Below are 17,516 nucleotides of genomic sequence, written 5' to 3'. Positions count from 1 at the left end.
GTAATAGCTGAGAAGTGTCACGTATTTGACACTGGGGGGGGGGGGGGGGGGGCGGAAGGGAAATGAGGGGAAAGAAAGGGAGGACGAAGTCCCAGCTAAATAAACCCAAGATCACAGAAATGGTGGCAAGTGCAGCCTACTTAAAAAACTGGAACCCTTTATTGAAACCCTACCTTAACCCACCCTTTTGGGCATGTTTGGATAAGAGAAGTCACACCTCTGTTTTCGGTTCGCTAAAAGATCTAGGCAGAGGTTCTCAACCTTTGTCTGCGGCTCCCTGGTTAACAAAACAACAGAATGGTTACATGATGCTATCACTCCTTGTTTGCGCCTAAGTCACATTGAAAAGAAAGGAAACAATTTGAAATATTTTAAATTATACTAATTTTCCATGTAAGCAATTGCTATTGTTGCTCCAAGAGTAAATGACAACAGGGGAAGTTAAGGATGCAAGGAAAACAATTGAAATCTCTTGGTTGAGTTGATATTTTATTTCATTACTTACCTTTGTTCTTTAAAGTAAATAATACAAAGTCAGTTTGAAGAACAGTAGAACAAGCCCAATCTAACAGACAGGGCCACCCAGAGGATTCAGGGGGCCTGGGACAAAATGGTGGACCTGCTAATAGAGTATGAGAGAGTCATTACTAAACAATTGATGGTAACAATGCTAATATGTCCTTTCAATAGGATGCTTAACTTTCCTCTGAAGCTGCTTGTGGTCCTGGTAGGTTATTGAGCAAATATATTAGAGTGAGACATGTATTGGTTTACAAAGACAACTACAATCAACATTTTCTGTTTTTTCCAATACCATCTGCACTTATTTGCGTAAGTACACAAAGCTAGTCCCCCCCACCCCAGTCTCTCTCATTGAAGATAAGTTGCAAGATATGTACACTCACAATGTGGCTTAAGTGCTTCAATAAATATATTTAACAGGTCAAATAGTCCTTTAATGAATTAGTGACAACCCATTGTACTTAATCCAATTCATGACTGATCCTAATAAAAATGCTTCATGATGAAATTTTCTTAAGCTAAAGAAAGTGTGCATGTCTTCTTTTCACTCCATGCCCTTGAGCACCTGCTCTTTTAGTTACTTGGCTTCCCTTCAAAAAGACAGTACGTAGCAATGATGGACACTCCCATAAAACTATTCTTGTGAGGTAGTCACATTCATCCTACTATAATAAAATGAGATGGCCTATCTTCAAACTATCACTGTCCCAGACACTAACAGCTGAGTCTGCAGGATCCTATCTGGTTGAAAAGGCTCAATTTTAAAATTTGATTAAAGCTAAAGAAATTATGTAATACATAGGCTAAGAAAAGAGTGTCTGTACATCTAGGTATAGTGCTTAGATTATCCACAAATACAAAGTTTGTTTTAAAAAGTCATATGATACATGGAGTACATAATCAGCAATAACCCAGCTTTAGGTAAAAGAATTCAACAATATAGTTACTAGAATCCAAATACTCGGCTATATCACTCATGAAAAGTTGTACAGAGATTTGGTTGCAGAAAGCAAAATATATCAGTGAGTGGAGATTGTCCCTCAGTAATTGAGAATTTTGCTACACTAGTTTAAAACAGTCCACCTCAAGCATTTTTAAACACTTCATGAAGTGCTCAGTTGCACTCCAATACTCCTTAGAGTATTTATACTCCATTGCTCTTGGAAGCTATTCCCATGGTATTGGAGACTGGGCTGATTTAGTAAGTGTACAATCTTTGCGATGCACAATAAACAAATAGCGATGAGTTATATACCCTTTACAGTCCTTACTAAAGGACAAGTTTTCAAGAGCTTCACTCTTCGTAAAAGTGAGCACAGAGCTCTGCTGGCTGGTTAGAAGTTCAAAGTAATTTCAATAAGCAGTTAAGAGGGAAGCAGATAAAAGAACAACAAATAAGTAGGAATAATGTTGAATACTATTAAGTAGACTATAAACAGTGAATTAAAGTTAAACTTGATGTCAAAATGAATGTGGGAGATATAGTGTCTTGTGATAACCACCACCAAAATATCTGGAGAAGAAGGGGGAAAAAAGACTGATTACCTTTTGTCATCACTCTGGATGTTGCCTCAGAGCAGCATCGGGATTGCACAGCTCAATTCATGTTCCTTATGGTTTATCAACAACAATATACTCAGCCTTGGAAAAGAAATAAAACTAAGATGTCCCTGCCCCAAAGTGCATGTCCTTTAAAACACTGACAAAGGAGAAGACGATGCATTAGGAGAGAGAGAAATGAATCAAGTTAAACTGATCTGGCTCACGTATGGACCGTGGTGCCTTACAGTTGCCAACTGAGCTGAAAAATGATGTTGCTTGTCTTAAACAGTGCAAATTTGAAGTTAGTAGAAAGTTTGAAGTGAGTCACATCTCCTCTCCAAAATGAAACACTTTGCCCATGACAGAAGTCCTGAATGTTTCATTTTGTGTTGCTCTATTTCATTGATCAAGAGTCTCCTACTTGCAAATGACTGATTTTCATATTATGCAACTGTTTATTTTAAAAATGGTGATAAACACTCTATAACCACTTTCAAATCATTATATTTGACACAGTAAGACATGGTGATATGTTAGTGCAAATGAAGAAAAAAAAAAGAGAAACCAAAAACTTGAGGCAGAAGCCAAATGAGAGAGGCAGTGGCTAACACATAGTAGAAAGGAAAACGTAAGAAAGAAATCGTTTTAAATAGTGTGTAATATGTTGAAACAAAGACATGAATATATTTCAAAGTTATCTGCAGAAGATGTAAAAAGTGTCCATTTCAGAGCTTCTTTGGGTTAAAAAAAATGAATTCTTCCTTAATATGTAAATCACACCAGTGAAGAGATAAGAGAATATATTTTGTTGTAAAAAATGTTCACGTCCACCATACCAAAAAAAAAAGTCTGGTCAATACAACAATGCAGAAGAACTACCTTTTAGAGTTGTGGAATTAATTGCACATGAATAAATTGTAGCATTTAATTTTCATGTGCTCAAATCTGAGAAGGAAACAAGACATGTGGCAGAATTAGAAAATCTTAACTGAAACGTCAAATGCTTAGATCAGATTTAATGAATACTATGTACAGCAGTATGCAATACCTCAGCTGTAAAATGTACACTTTGTACCTTTGCTATTTTACACATTTGTTTGTTAACAAAGGAAACTGGTACTGGCAAGTGCTTTACTTTGTTTATGCTTTACTTTGTTTATGCTGTACATTTCTTTGGCTCTTCAAACAAAACAAGACAATGCTTTTGTCCAAAAGTTTCTCCAGGTTCAGAAAGAAAATGTAACATATTTCTCTGTGGCATATCTACACAATAAACCCACCACAGCATTTCATTTGAGCAACAAACTGTTGCCAACAACCTAAGGCAAATGAATCTTCACTGTAGTTTATCAGATGGCTGCCTAATGAGTTCTCAAAATTTATTTATATTAAAAAAGGAAAGCACAAAAATGATCACACTGAACATGTCCAATCATAATTTGCTTGTTGCCAACCCTGTAAAACTATAGGCCACATGCACATCTACACATATTCCAGTTCAATTCCCAGTCTGAAAGTGGTGACAGTGGACATCTATGTTCTCTGTTCAAAACCAGCCCATGTCACAAGTGCTCAGAAGCTGCTATCATCCAAATGCTCTTTGGGAGTCTATTGATGATTGCAGACTTGCTCTCGGTAGGTACTTGTCCACCTTCCAAAAGCTACACTACAACTGTCTACCTTCTGGATAGCCCCCACAGAAAGGAATGAGAGAATGGCCTCACAGGTGTGCAAGGGCACCTCCTGCCCCCAAGGCTGTTTTCTGGCCTGCTTCAGTTCTGAAATGGCTATTTTAAAAATTTAGTTAGAACAGAAAGCTTAAAGTTCAGGAGGCAAGAAGACTAACTTTTTTTTTAAATATTCACAACCCTGCCAGAGAAGTAGGATACTCATTCTATAGGCAGATCTGCTGTGACAGATGATGTTTTTAAAAAAATTATGTTTTAAAGTGTCCAAAGCAGAGTTCCTGGCTCCCAATGTTTTTTTCAGAGACAAGACCATCTTTGCACAGAAAAAAACCCACTGATGGTGAGAAGTTGTACATACTTTGCAACAGGCAATGCAAGAAGGAGCTTTCAGATTCATTAACCTTTGACACTCATTGCTTTTAAGACATAATATAAGATAGGGGTGAGTAGGGAAGAATAATAAAATATCAAGGATACATGCACAAAGCATGGACAATTACGAACACATTAATTATTAGGTTTCATCACATGCTTCAGGAAAATAAAATAAAACCGCTCTGTCTGTATCAAATAAAATATTTTAAAAGAAAATAAATATTAGCTTCCATAACAAAATAAGTTCTGCATTTGCCATTAATGTACTTTATAAAAAGCTCCAAAAATGAAGTATTTTCAAGGTAAAAGTAACATTCATCTTTACCACTTCTTTCCAAGTGTAACCACTTAAACAAATAACACTCGTGAGATAGATTGTTCTCTGAGGTTTCATCTAACTCATGTCTTATTTCTATCCTTTGTGCCACATGCACTTTTCATTCCTGCCCTCTTCCACAGTTGCTTAGTCGCTGTCCGAGCTATTATCTTCACCAGCCTCCTCTTCATGCAGCTCATGTTTGGAGGAATCATTGGCTTCGTCCAGAGGACTGGCCCCTTTCCGTGGTGGCAAGACACTGAAAAATGCTTCCTTCCAGTTTCTCTTCTCCAGATAAGAGAGGATTATCTCAAACACTGCAACCAAGAGAGACCACCAGCTCTTCAATAGTGAAGTAACTGAATTTCTGACAGGAACAGAGACTAATTCTTAAAGAACACACGTTTAAAAACGTAAGCCAGCTGTTGCAAAGATCTTACCTCTTCCCCCAACAATGCAAAATAAATAAAGCTCTTTGGATTAAACAGAAAATCCAGTACTGCTGCAGCAGTCAGTTCTTGTTCTTGTATGAGCTTTCCCTCTGTCCCCCAAATAAGTATGTTTTGAAAATTATTTAGAACAGCCGTACCAAGTAATGGATGATATACCCAACCGAGGCACAAAATGTACTGCTTCCTTTTACTATGCTAAAGAATGGTGAAGAAAAGATAAATTACCCAAAAAAGAACAGTCATCTCTTCCTCCTACCCACCGCACTCTGACATGTTACACTTGTGCCACGCTGATTTAGTTGTATTTGTTTTTAAATAAAAGGACACAAGTCAATGTGCACCCTAAATTTGACCTGCCTTGTTATAATATTTTATAATTACTCTATGTAGTATGCTTAATCTTCTTAGTGCTTTATAATCACTTAGATCCTTACAATGATCCTCCAAACAGACAAATAAATATCTACATTTTACAGATAGGGAAATGGAGGAAAGTTGCTTAACTTCTCTGCCTAATGCTGAGAGGGACTCAGAATCCAAGCTAGCAGTTCTTAGCTCACAATCTTGATAGAGAGAGTGGTCTCAATATAGCAGCCAGAACTAGAAAGAAAGTTCAGAGGTGGAGGGGAATTTTAAACATTTTCCAATACACTAATTCCTCATTTAACGTTGTCCCGCTTAACCTTGTTCCAATGTTATGTCCCTGCTCAATTAGGGAACATGCTTGTTTAAAGTTGTGCAATGCTCCCTTATAACGTCGTTTGGCTGCCTGCTTGTAAGATTCTGTGGAAGAGCAATGACTTTACAAGGGAGCATTGCACAAGTTCCACTTCTCTGCCTCCTGCCTTTCCCTCCCAGTGCTTCCCCCATCACCAAACAGCTGTTTGGCGGCACTTAGGACTTTCTGGGGGGGAGGAGACATGGGGCTTCTCTGCTCCTCCCCCTCCCTCCCAGCACTTTGTACTTTCTGGAAGGGAGCGTGGAAGTGCTGCATCTCTGCTCCTCCTTCTCCTTCCCCAGAAAGTCCTAAGCTGTTTGGTGCCATTTAGGACTTTGGGGGGAGGAGAGGGATGTGGCGTGCTCCGGAGAGGAGGTGGAATGGGGGTGGAAAGAGGTGAGCCTGGAGTGGAGCAGGGACAGGAAGAGGCGGGCCTGAAGCATTCCCGGCAAGTCCAAGCCAGAGAGCTAAATGGGGCTTCGTTGGCCCAATTCTGACATCCTTATTCATGACAAGTTGTACTTCGCATGAAAGTATTCCTATTGAAATTGGGCCGAATAATATTAAGGTTATAATATGTACAAGGGATTGAATTACAATAGTTAAAGGCACCCTATTTTTGAATTTTCTGTCTTTTGTGCCTGAAGTCCTCAACAAGGATATTGCATTAACATGGGATTTTAATAGAAGTACTTTACATGTTTAGTGCTTTTCAATTATCGTTCTCAAAATGCTTTACAATGGCAGATAAACATAAAAAATCCCATTTTACAAATAGATTCAGAGACGCTAAGAGACTTGCCCAAAAACACACAGTGGATCAGCAGAAGAGTCAGAAACAGAACTGTGATCTGACTCTCAGCCTAGAAGATGGCACCTAGAAATGATACTAGAGGTCAGTATACAACTGTTGCAGGAGAACTACTAAAATGGACCCAGCTAATATCCTGCAGTTTTAAATGGATAATATGTGGAACCCTGTTCTCTACCTTGTGACACAATATTAAAAGCTACAGCTGTGTGTGTGTGAAATGCTTCCAGTATATGCGTTTTGGTAATACTTAAGTCACTAGTTAATGATTAAGCTTAAGTAAGCAAAGTTATAGCTGATTCTCTGCTAAATTTATGATGTACATCTACTGGTAATTCTGAGACTGGATGAGCATGCCATTGCACACATCATCAACATCTGATAATATTTAAGATAATAAATACTTTTAGCAACAACAATAAAAGGCCATTTTAAATAAAATAAGAGATGGTAGAAGAAATTCAAATGGTGAAAAATAAAGACACAAAATAGTAAAACCAAATTTAAAAAAGAAAAGTTGAGCAGTAACCATATTGCATATGCTTATATTTAAATGTAACTAATCACTTAAAGGACCCAGGTGTCAAAACTGAAAGTACTAGGGCTTTTTTAAAAAAAGAAAGATAGATTAGGTAGAGAGAGTGGTTGTATACCTCAACCTATCAGATGGCGAAAACCAAGTACATACATTCTGGGATCTCGATGAATGCCAATGCAAGAGAATCAGGGAGAGAAAACAGAACATTGCTAAAAGCCAATTGAATAAATTGTGCAACTATCCACCACATAATCAATGCACACCAAAACTGTGAAACAGGGCCAGTTTTTCATCTCTTGCATTTATCTTTTAAAGGGAATAGAAACACAATGGTAAAGCCTAATATTCTGGTCCTTTAACCGTTTTCAAAGAGGAAATTTAGCCACCGTGGGTAGGATTTTCCAGAGTGCCATGTTTTCCATAGGACAACTCAATGGGACTTAAGTTCCTAAGTCACTCAGGCACAATTGGAAAAAAATCTCACTTTTATAAAGATTAAAGGCACCCAGCCACTACTGAAATAAGAATTAGGTCTTTATGCTCTGATGTACTTTTGAAGATTCATATAATTTGATACTGCTGACACATTCTGCACATTTTCATTTTTATTTTGCAAACTCATGACTTACCATGATTAACTGCCAATACTTTCCGGCTGTTCATTTTCACAAAATTTCCAAGTGGAAGCTGTGCATGACCAATTCCCTGTTCTAGTGCCTTTTTGTAAGTAATCCCCTGCAGCAAAGACAACCCCCCAAAAAGTTAACCAAGAATCACTATTTCTGATAAGACTGTACAATACAGTGAGCTTTCTACCACTAGCAAAGAAAGACAAAATGAGTAAGATAATTACTGTTTTCAGGCAGGGGTTTTGCAAGCAGTGTTAGACAAAGTGTGAAGTACAGTCTGTTTTAAGATAGTATGTGTGTTGAACACTAAGAATTAATACAAATTTTTCAGAATTGTATCTTGTTTAGCAAATATTAAAACTCAAGGTTACCTGAGCTGTTTAAAAAAAAATAAAAAAAAAAAATTTTTTTTTTTTTTAAAAGAGAGTAGTGTTTTTGGTTTGTTATTTTAAATTCTAGTATTCCTTTAACACTTATGAAAAATTAAGAAATTGGTACTGCAGTGACTACATTCTGCAGGCCAACAGAGCCCCATTTAGCTCTCTGGTTTTGACAGTAGTTCAATCTGCTTTGTTCTGAAGAATCATTTGCCAATTTATCCTCCAATTTTTTTAATGACACGAACTACAAAAAGTCACTACATACAACCACCTCCACTTTTGGTTCTTAAGAATTTTACTGCACAAAATCAACCAATATATTATTTTAAAAGTATCCGTTTTTGCTGATTTGCACGTGTTCAGTAAGAACACGAAATTAGATGCTGAAAGAGCAGCTTTAAAGAACATAGTATCCGTCTACCTTGTGGTGATTGTGATCCACCAGACCTCCAATTACATAGGCTTTAGTCTCATCTAGTTCATTCAGCACATCAGGGGAGTCTGATGTCAGATACACGAGGTCTTCCTTCTTCATTAGTTCATTATAATGCTCTGATGAAATATGGATATCCTTTGAGATACAAATTAGATCAGAGGTTACTTACACTATTGAATAATGCCTGGCCAGGCTAAACACCAACAGAAGAACCAATGGAGCAGGTGACCATGCTGTTGTGAAAGTAGAATGAATTATATTGTAAAAATATGAATGGATTAAAGAAATGTTGTATGTACCTTTAAGCAGAAATAAGAAATGTTGAAATACAGGTGCCAGGAAAAGAAACATTAGGCATAAACAATGGTGCTAATGGTGAAACATTAACAGAAGATCGGTAATAATTAGTAACGAAATAAGATATGTATGCCTAGCCCAGGTAAACTTAACAAGATAACAAAGGAAGCAGAATCTGATAAGTTCTCGCCCTTTTATCTGTATAAATAAGATAGTTTGTGTCTTGCATGGTGCTCACGTTATCTGGGTGTTATTAGCAGAGCACTGTGCTAATAAAACGGAGTGGTCTGACAAATTGTGAGTCCTGAGTCTAACTTTGACACTGTCTATGCCTAGTCAAATACAGTTTTGTCCCATATCCACTGTACTGCTTTCTAGGTACCTATCCCACAGTTCCCAGCACAGCTCTTAGAAGCAGTGGCTTGTGAAAAGTTTAACGCCTTCTGCAATTTCTCTGGACTCTCAGAAGAGGCCAAACCCTTGTGACTCCCTGTAGAAAGTCCCTGTGGACCTAAATCACTTCCAAGATCTTTTTTCAAAAGGGAAGCCAGGATAAATGCTCAACTATTGCTTGGGAAGAAAGATTTCTGCTACTGCTTTTTAAAAGCAGTCACCAGGACTTGTGTGATGGAACTGCTCTATAATTTATTAATATAGTTTTTGTATGAATATATTGGTTTAGTTAGTAGGAGCTGTAAGAAAAATCAAGCAGGAAGGAAAGAATACCTCAAGGTATGCCACTTCTCTACAAACACTCAAGTGTTGTTAGGAAAGAAACTACGTACAGATCTATCACAGGGTTTAAAAATGATCACTCAAGAGAGGGAGTAGTTGTGTGGGCGAATCAGAACCAACAGACTAGACCCCACCCACTGGGGGTATCTGAAGAAGTCCGGGTCACCCAGCCTCTAGGTAAGACAGACACACATGTAGATCCTATATTATTTAAAATCATTGTATAGCCCCACACTAACAGGCCAGCCACGGGTGTTTCAGTGCAGCACAGACGTACCCAAAGAGATTTGCTCAAGGTCACACAACATTTGATAGAACTGAGTAAGGAACTCTGACCTCCTCCTAGGCAAACAATTAAAATAGTGTGGGAACATTATTAAAGAAAAGAAGTTACAAGAAACCCAGTATGTCAGCAGTCTTACTGAATGTGCCATTCTTGACAGTACTGGTGTCATTTTCTGGAGCCAGGCAAGATAATATGGGTCAGCTCACTAACACTTCACCTCTGGAAACCAGAATCTAGTCTAAATCAAGGCGTAACAGATGTATTTAGCTTATTGTTAGTCAACACAATCTGAGATAAAAAGTCATGAATAGCAAGAATCAAGGAGTGGGAACATTACAAGTCAGAACAGAGATGCATCAGTAATATTAACTGAAGAAATGCCTACTGATACAAAGCTAGCCTTAAGTCAGGGCAGTCACTCATATGAACACTAAATTCATTCAAAACTGAAGTCATTAAGAGATAAACTAATACCACTTTTTTGATGTCTTGATAAAATACAGTACATGGAAAAAAGATACAAGCCAAAGTAACTGTAGCAATCCTTGAATGAATATTAAGATAGAAATTTCCCAGGAAAAATACTGAGTCACAGAATTGCTTAATTATCTGTCATTACCTTCCAGTTGATCCATCCTTTGTCATTTTCATTCATGTTGTTCTTCAACTGGCCTCCATGGCTGGTCAAGTAAAACTTGGGGATACCAAAAATAAAAAAAAAACTGTACAATATCCAAATTCAAGATGCTGATTTGTCTCCATGCATGCTTTATCAGATAAGCTTTTTTTCTGAAGTGTCAACTAAAACTCACTTTCATTATTTACTAAAGGAATCTGGCAGTAAGAAGATTTTTGAATGGACAGTACAAAAGGGTTAAGGACTAAGCATTTTTTGCCTTATGTGCTGCAGAAAGAAAAGTGGACATCCAAAAGGTATTTTGGGATGGCAGCTTTTATATTGGCATTCACATGCCTTTTTATCTATGTAAGTATTTTTATGTTGCTCACTATCAGGAAGGTAGTGTTAGCATTCCTTTAATAGAGTAAGTACAGAGATATGATCAAACTAAGTTTTTTTTTCATTTTACTAAAACTGTACCCTCTTTTGGGCAAAGACTGCCTCTTCTGCATGCTCCGTACATCAGTAAGCATGGCCAGTGCTCAAATACAAACAGCTGTTGTAACATACCTGTACAGGATGTAATGCTTTACGGTTTTCTGCATAACATCTCTGAATTTGCTTGTGAAGCTTCTTGACATCCTGTATATAACACAATTTGTTTTTATACAGTCCTTCAGACAGATCACCACAAAATGCTTTACCAAGAGTCAGTCAGAAGCTAGAGAGAGAGAAAGGAAGCTTTTAACCAGCAAAATAGATTCCTGAGTGGGACGGCATTAGAACCTTCGAGAGAAAAGGAGAATGACAGCTGTTAGGGAATTATGTACACGCAAACATATGCATCTCCCAGAGTACATTTAACCACTATTACGCAAATTGTGACTTGATTCACATTGTTCTATGTAATTATAAGTCAATGAACGACTGAATAATACACAATCTGTAACTCAATAGTAGTAGGGGTAACTACTTCCAGGAATAGAATAGATTCCTTTATCATCATGTATCGAGGGTAGCCGTGTTAGTCTGTATGCACAAAAACAACAACAAGGAATCCAGACTCCTCGTTGTTTTTATCACCATGCATATTTTAATTATAAAAACACCCTTTCCCACCCACACAAAACACCTCATGCAAATTATACTTTCTTTTTTTATTTCAAACAAGTCACGGATATGAAGTTCATCAATACCATGTTTTTATTTCAGTTACATAAAAATAAATGTTTAGATTATTCAGCAAAGGACAGATAAAAAACAAACACACAATGGCCTTTCTCTAACCAGCCGTACCATGAAACAATCAGTCTCCAGACCCTCCACCTCTAATCCCTAAGCCTTCATAAATACCTGAGAAAAGCTATGGTCTTTGCACACAAAAGAAGGAAGTGCATTCTACAGTCAAGAAAATTTTATGGAAAATGCCCTACCAGCAGCTCCTTCTCATGTATCTTAGAGGAGCACCTCTGATTTCAGTTGTGACGGTAGGGCATAAAGAGAAAAGCCTCAGGTACCTAGGTTCCAACTCATCTAGGACTTTAAGTATGGTCAGAAAATCACTTTGAACTCTACCCAGAAACCTACTGGAAATAGTGCCATTGAGTACTAGTGTTATATGCTCTCTGTATTACACTCTAGCTGCTAGTGTATTCTGTGCTAGTTTGAGTGTTTCAGCATGCAGCCTCACACAGAGTGCAATACGCTGGTCTACTCTTGAAGCATTTCTCAGACTTTAAAGTCTTCAGGGCAGAGACCGTCTTTGGGGTTTGTATTTGTACAGCACCTACCACAATAGGATCCTGGTCCACGACAAGGGCTCCTAAATGCTACAATAATACAAATAATAAAGACATAGGTGATGATAGAAAGGCTTGCATCAAAAAAGAAAAAAGAGTACACTCTTCTAGCCAGATGTAGATGAAAAAATGCCTTTTTGGCTACAGCGGTTGTTTAGTCAACAAGAAGTACAGTAAAACTAAGATGGCACCAGGGCCGTCCCTATAGGGGTGCAGGGCCAGGGACACAGAAACTCTGTGCCTGTCTGCCAGGGGGGTGCTCCCCCTAGAACCCACCCACACTCCACCCCTTCCCCCACAGCCCCACCCTGCCCCACCTCTTCCCCACCCAGTTTTGCCCCTCCCCCAAGCGCGCTGCACCCTTGCCCCCCACCCCCCCACGCCCCCAGATGCCGAACCAGTGGTAGGCGCTGGGAGGGTGTGGGAGGTGGTGATTGGCAGGGCCCACAGGTGAGCAGGAGGTGCTGGGGGGAAAGGGAGGTTGGTAGGTGGGCTCCTCCACCTCCTCAAGAGGCGCAAAGTCTGCCAAAGTGCAGGTCCCGGGGCAGTTGCCCCGATTTGCTGTATCCTAGGGACGGCTCTGGATGGCACCTGGCTTACAAATGGTGAAAAAAACTTCCTTAGAGTACGGGGGGGTACTTTCTTATTCTCCCTATGCCGTATCCCTACCCACCAAAATCACTCCAATCTTTTATCACCTAGAAGCCAGTTCAACTTCATCTATCCTGACACTTCATTAAAACTCTAGATTACTTGCTCTACTGGACCATCCAGCTCTGAGGTGACTGAAACAGAGCTGGGTATCACCATAACATTGAACACGCAGTATCCCATGTGTTCTCACTAACTCTGCTAGGGGCCTCAAACATACCCGGAATAGGAAAGGGGATCAGGGAGAGGAAAGACTTCTGCTGTACCCTCCAGCAGAGTGCTCTCGAAGCACAAGAGCATTTAATGGCTGATATCAGGGATAAGGTTCTACTTTCTATTCTGGAATCAAATCAGTTTTCAAGAACAGATCTCCAGAAAGATGACTGCTATTTTTAGCAAGTTTACATAGAGGTAATCTCTTGAAATCTGACAAATTTAAGAAGCTAACATATAAGTTATCCCTCACACACCAAGAAAGATTATTTCATTTTCATCTGACCATAAATTCTTCCATTTTCAGATCATGCCATATTAGTATCAGATAATCCATTTGCTTCCAATAGAAAAATTTAATTTACCTTTAATACCATCAAGTTGTCAAAACTGCAGTCTATAATAAGGCGAAGAGTACTAGGAAGAACATCCCTACGTATACGCTTCCTGTCACTCCCTTCATTGTTAGATTCCAACTGATACTGACGCTCCAGTTTTCTTTTCTGGCGTTTCTCTTTTCGTCTCTGCCTAAAAAAATATAAAAAAAGTTAAATAACGATTGCCAGGTCTGTACATATGCTTTATTGAAAAGTTCAAATAAGAGATAGTGTGAGGCTGCCCCAGACTCTTGGGTAGTATTGTAGCAATAGAGACAAGTTCAAAAACCACCCAACGCTCATCTTTCTCTGTTTGTAGAATAGTGAGAAAACCTATAACACTATGTGTCTGATCCAGAGCTAACTAACATCGCCGGAAAGAATCCCATCCATTTCAATGGGACTTGGATCAGGTGATATACTAGTAACAACCACTATGGACAAAAGGGCCAGTTAGGGGTCTCAGTGAAACGATACATTTTATACTCCAGATTCTAACAGGTATCTTTTCAGTGGCTAAGGAAGTATGCTACAGTGTGAGAGATGGGAAGGGTCAGCTTAAGATCAAGGCAGGAAACTGAGGCTCAAAAAGTTCATTCTGAATAGCCACTGTCTTGGGAAGGTGTCAATTGGGGTATCACCATGGTTCAGCTTGACCTAGAAGAGCCCATGCTTTGATACCCCTTTCTTTATCCCAAAATAAATTCCTACCATCATATCATCCTAAAAGATGAGCCAATCTGATTGTGACAACATCCTGTATTATCAAAAAGAGGAGATTCTCACTGATTCCTGGTTTTAGTCTCTCTCACCAGCTACCGGGACTGGCAGTAATACAGGGGAAGCACACTCTGCCAGTTCAGAAAGTAGAAATAATACCTCTTGTTGCTCAGCAACAACCATTTTGACCAATTAGTGCAGAGTATTTGCAGGTTTGCCCTCCTGACATCCTCAATCTCCTAAGAAAGAGTTGCTAATCACACACCACTGACGAGGACATTCATCTAAAATAAGTTCTCCTTGATGCTCTTACAGAGAAGCCCAGCATTTGAACCAACACTGGCTTTAATTCTCTTTTTTGCTGTGCACGAAGTTTATGTACATATTCTGTTCACATATATAATCATTAAAATTAAATACTGGATTGGAATCAGCAACATAGGAGACATAATTCAAATCACACCTGCGTAAATCTCTTTGCTCTTCCCATTGCTTCTGCTTCATTAGCTTCTTCATTTGCCTCTTTGACATAACTCCAATGCTCTCTGTCTTGTCTGATCCTGGCTCCTCTTTCTTGACTTGATTTTCATTTGAATTAATCTTTTCTTCCACATCGGGAACATCTGTGGATAACAGATTTTCTGCTGGCATTTCTGATGACATTTGCTTTCCAATGGCTTTAGTGGATCTTGTCTAAAGAAGCTTGAATTTGTAGAGTAAGTCTTTTTTCCCCCCCCAAGACTGTTTCTGCAAGAAACAGAAGAAATAATAGTTCAGAAATAGCACAAGAGGTCTAATTTAGATTAGTATCACTTTAAACCAAATGTAAATGGGGGGGAGGGGAGGGAGGAAGAGAGACAAACAAGAACGGTAGACAAGCTTTTCCCCCACTCTAAGCCTTGGTCTGTGCCTCAACAAGCAACTAATGCACAAGAGCAAGCAGTAACAAATATAACTGTAGTATTCAATACTCTTCTAGAAAATCACCTCTTAGCTACAGATAGCATACCACTGTTAAGATAAGTTCCTGTCTGCATCCTAAAACTTGCCCATACCGGTATTGCCCTAACCTCTTCTTTCGTTAAACGCATTCTGAACTATATGCATTTCCTTACCTTTTGGGGGTGAAGTCAGACTTTCAGGCACCTGCTCCCCTACTTGGTGTAAACTTTGCCTGTACCAATCAGAAACGAACACACACCGTTTTTGGACCCCGTCCCCTATTACACTTCTATGATGTCATAGTGGGTATTTTAGGCTGGTCTGCCATGTGCAGGTAGAAGAGGAGAAAGAAAAACGAATCCTGTGTACCTTGTGCACACCCGTAACCGAGCCTGATCACCTCGAAGCCTCTCTCAGCTCACGTGTTTTAAGCAGAGTTTCTACGTTTGCCGGTTGTTATGAGTTGGTTTGTATTCGTAAGTATTGGTTATTACTAAATGCTGCATCCGTGTTTATAATATTGTTTACTCCATCTTTGTTTATAAATATTGTTTGATAGTAAATACTTTAGCCATTGTATGTTTTAAGTTCCATTAACCCTATTAGCTAATCATACGCTGCTCCCCTACCCCTTGTAACTATCCCTAATAAAACTTTAAATTAATTAATTTTAGTTGTCTGCGTGCCTGCAGTTTGCATCGTGACCCGTACCCTCCTTGCATCTCTTACCTATACAGTCTATTGCCACGTGCAGCCTGGTAAATAACAGGTCTGCATTTTTCTTTTGCCCCTAAAAGTACGTGGCAATCTACAACCACCTGTTTAATGATTTATTTTAAACCCAGAAGGGGACTGCCTATGCTGTGTTATGACTAGACTCATTTAAATTCTGCAACTACCCAAATCAAAATTGAGTTCAAAAGGATTCCAAACGTATGTGCTGAAGAAAGAATACCAGGAGGACAGAATTTTGAAAGCATGGCTCAGATGTTTGTTTTTTAAATAAAGTTCCATGCTGTTTAGACAGCCTGTTTATTGCAAATTTCCCAAAGCTATCACTTTCTCCTCTCTTGGTTTTCACACCTCAACTGCTAGAACAGAGCCTCATCCTCCCTGATTGAACTGACCTCGTTATCTCTAGCTTGCTTGCTAGCACACATATATATACCTGCCCCTGGATATTTCCATTACATGCATCTGAGGAAGTGGGTATTCACCCACGAAAGCTCATGCTCCAAAACGTCTGTTAGTCTATAAGGCACCACAGGATTCTTTGCTACTTTCAATAAACAGTTTCACCCCTTCATTTTTTTTTTAAAGAATTATATGTAGTTGCATATAGTTCTTAGCTGGAAGTCTCATAATTTGTTGGTTTTCCAATCACATTATCCTATTTTTAAGTGTTCTTCTTTTCCCCTATCCTGTTGCTGTGTAAATGCTGCAGACAAATAGGGAGCGATCCCAGACCAACTGTATAGGGGAAAGAGTTAAATTAACTACCATGAATACACAATACCCTGAAAGGCACAAAGTGAAACAGAACAAAGTACAGCACGTTTTGCTACCCTTTCAGTTATAGTAATGTTAGAGATTAATTATAACAACAGAAGTTGAAATTAATTCAGACAGAAGTTTGATTTTAAGAGACCTGGGGGGAGAGAGATTTTAAGAAGACAGAAAATCTTCTCTGGTTGGCTTTGGAAAGGGCGCTGTCTGCTCAATGCAGGGGCGAGCCAGAGCCAGAGCCAGACAGACGCTCCTGCCGCAGGGCGTGGGGCACCAGCACCCCCAGCTGTTTCGGACTTACGCCTGAGCCCTGGTGCCGGGGCAGCTGAGCCGCAGGAGCGCGCCGCAGCGCCAGGAGACAGGCCTCGCCTGCAACCTGACTGGGGACAGTCGCTGTTCTTCCAACCGCGGGGACCACGGAGCCCCCGTACCCGGCTGCGGAGAGCGCGCGGCCCCGGCTCCCGCGGCTGATGACTCGTGACGGGGGAGTCCAGTCCCGAGGCTCAGCGCAGGCGGCTGGCGGCAGCGCTAACTCCGCGCACGCGCTGGGGCCGGGCGCACCGCACTTACCGGCGCGCGGCAGCTCCCACCCCCAACGGCCAGCACCACCACGACACTTCCAAAGCCCCCTCAGCGGCGGCACCCGCGACCCAGGCAGCGACCGGAACCGCGTCGCCCATATGACGTCATCGCCCCGCGCCACTGTCTTTGGGTCTTCCCGGGCGGGCGTCTCGCTGCGGGGCTGAGGGTGGAGGAGGCGCGGGAGTGGCTGGCTGCGACGTCAGAGGGGCGGGAACGTGCCGGTCAGCCGGTCTCCCCTTGTACACACAGCGAGCACCCCCCCCCCCCAGGTGCCTCAGAGGGCAGTGACCCCGCCCCGCCAGCCGTGTAGCCTGGCTCAGCTGCCAGAGTCAGGACTGTGTAGCCTACCTGCGCCAGGCAACGCTAACAGCACAAACCAGGC

General features: G+C 40.3%; 1 protein-coding gene across 1 annotated transcript; it reads right to left on the bottom strand.

Annotated features, from left to right (window-relative positions):
• Positions 1 to 476: 476 nt before the first annotated feature.
• Positions 477 to 17,238, bottom strand: TRMT10A (tRNA methyltransferase 10A). Its single transcript, XM_050944473.1, has 8 exons — positions 17,123 to 17,238; positions 14,568 to 14,851; positions 13,373 to 13,535; positions 10,915 to 10,986; positions 10,345 to 10,419; positions 8,393 to 8,542; positions 7,592 to 7,697; positions 477 to 4,760 (listed from the first exon to the last, which is right to left on the bottom strand). Exons 2-8 carry the CDS (start codon positions 14,765 to 14,767, stop codon positions 4,591 to 4,593), a joined length of 936 nt encoding a protein of 311 aa, XP_050800430.1. The 5' UTR covers positions 14,768 to 14,851; positions 17,123 to 17,238; the 3' UTR covers positions 477 to 4,590.
• Positions 17,239 to 17,516: the final 278 nt, after the last annotated feature.

Source organism: Gopherus flavomarginatus, chromosome 3, assembly GCF_025201925.1.
Source record: "Gopherus flavomarginatus isolate rGopFla2 chromosome 3, rGopFla2.mat.asm, whole genome shotgun sequence".
NCBI lineage: Eukaryota > Metazoa > Chordata > Testudines > Testudinidae > Gopherus > Gopherus flavomarginatus.
This window is presented reverse-complemented; position numbering and strand designations above follow the sequence as displayed.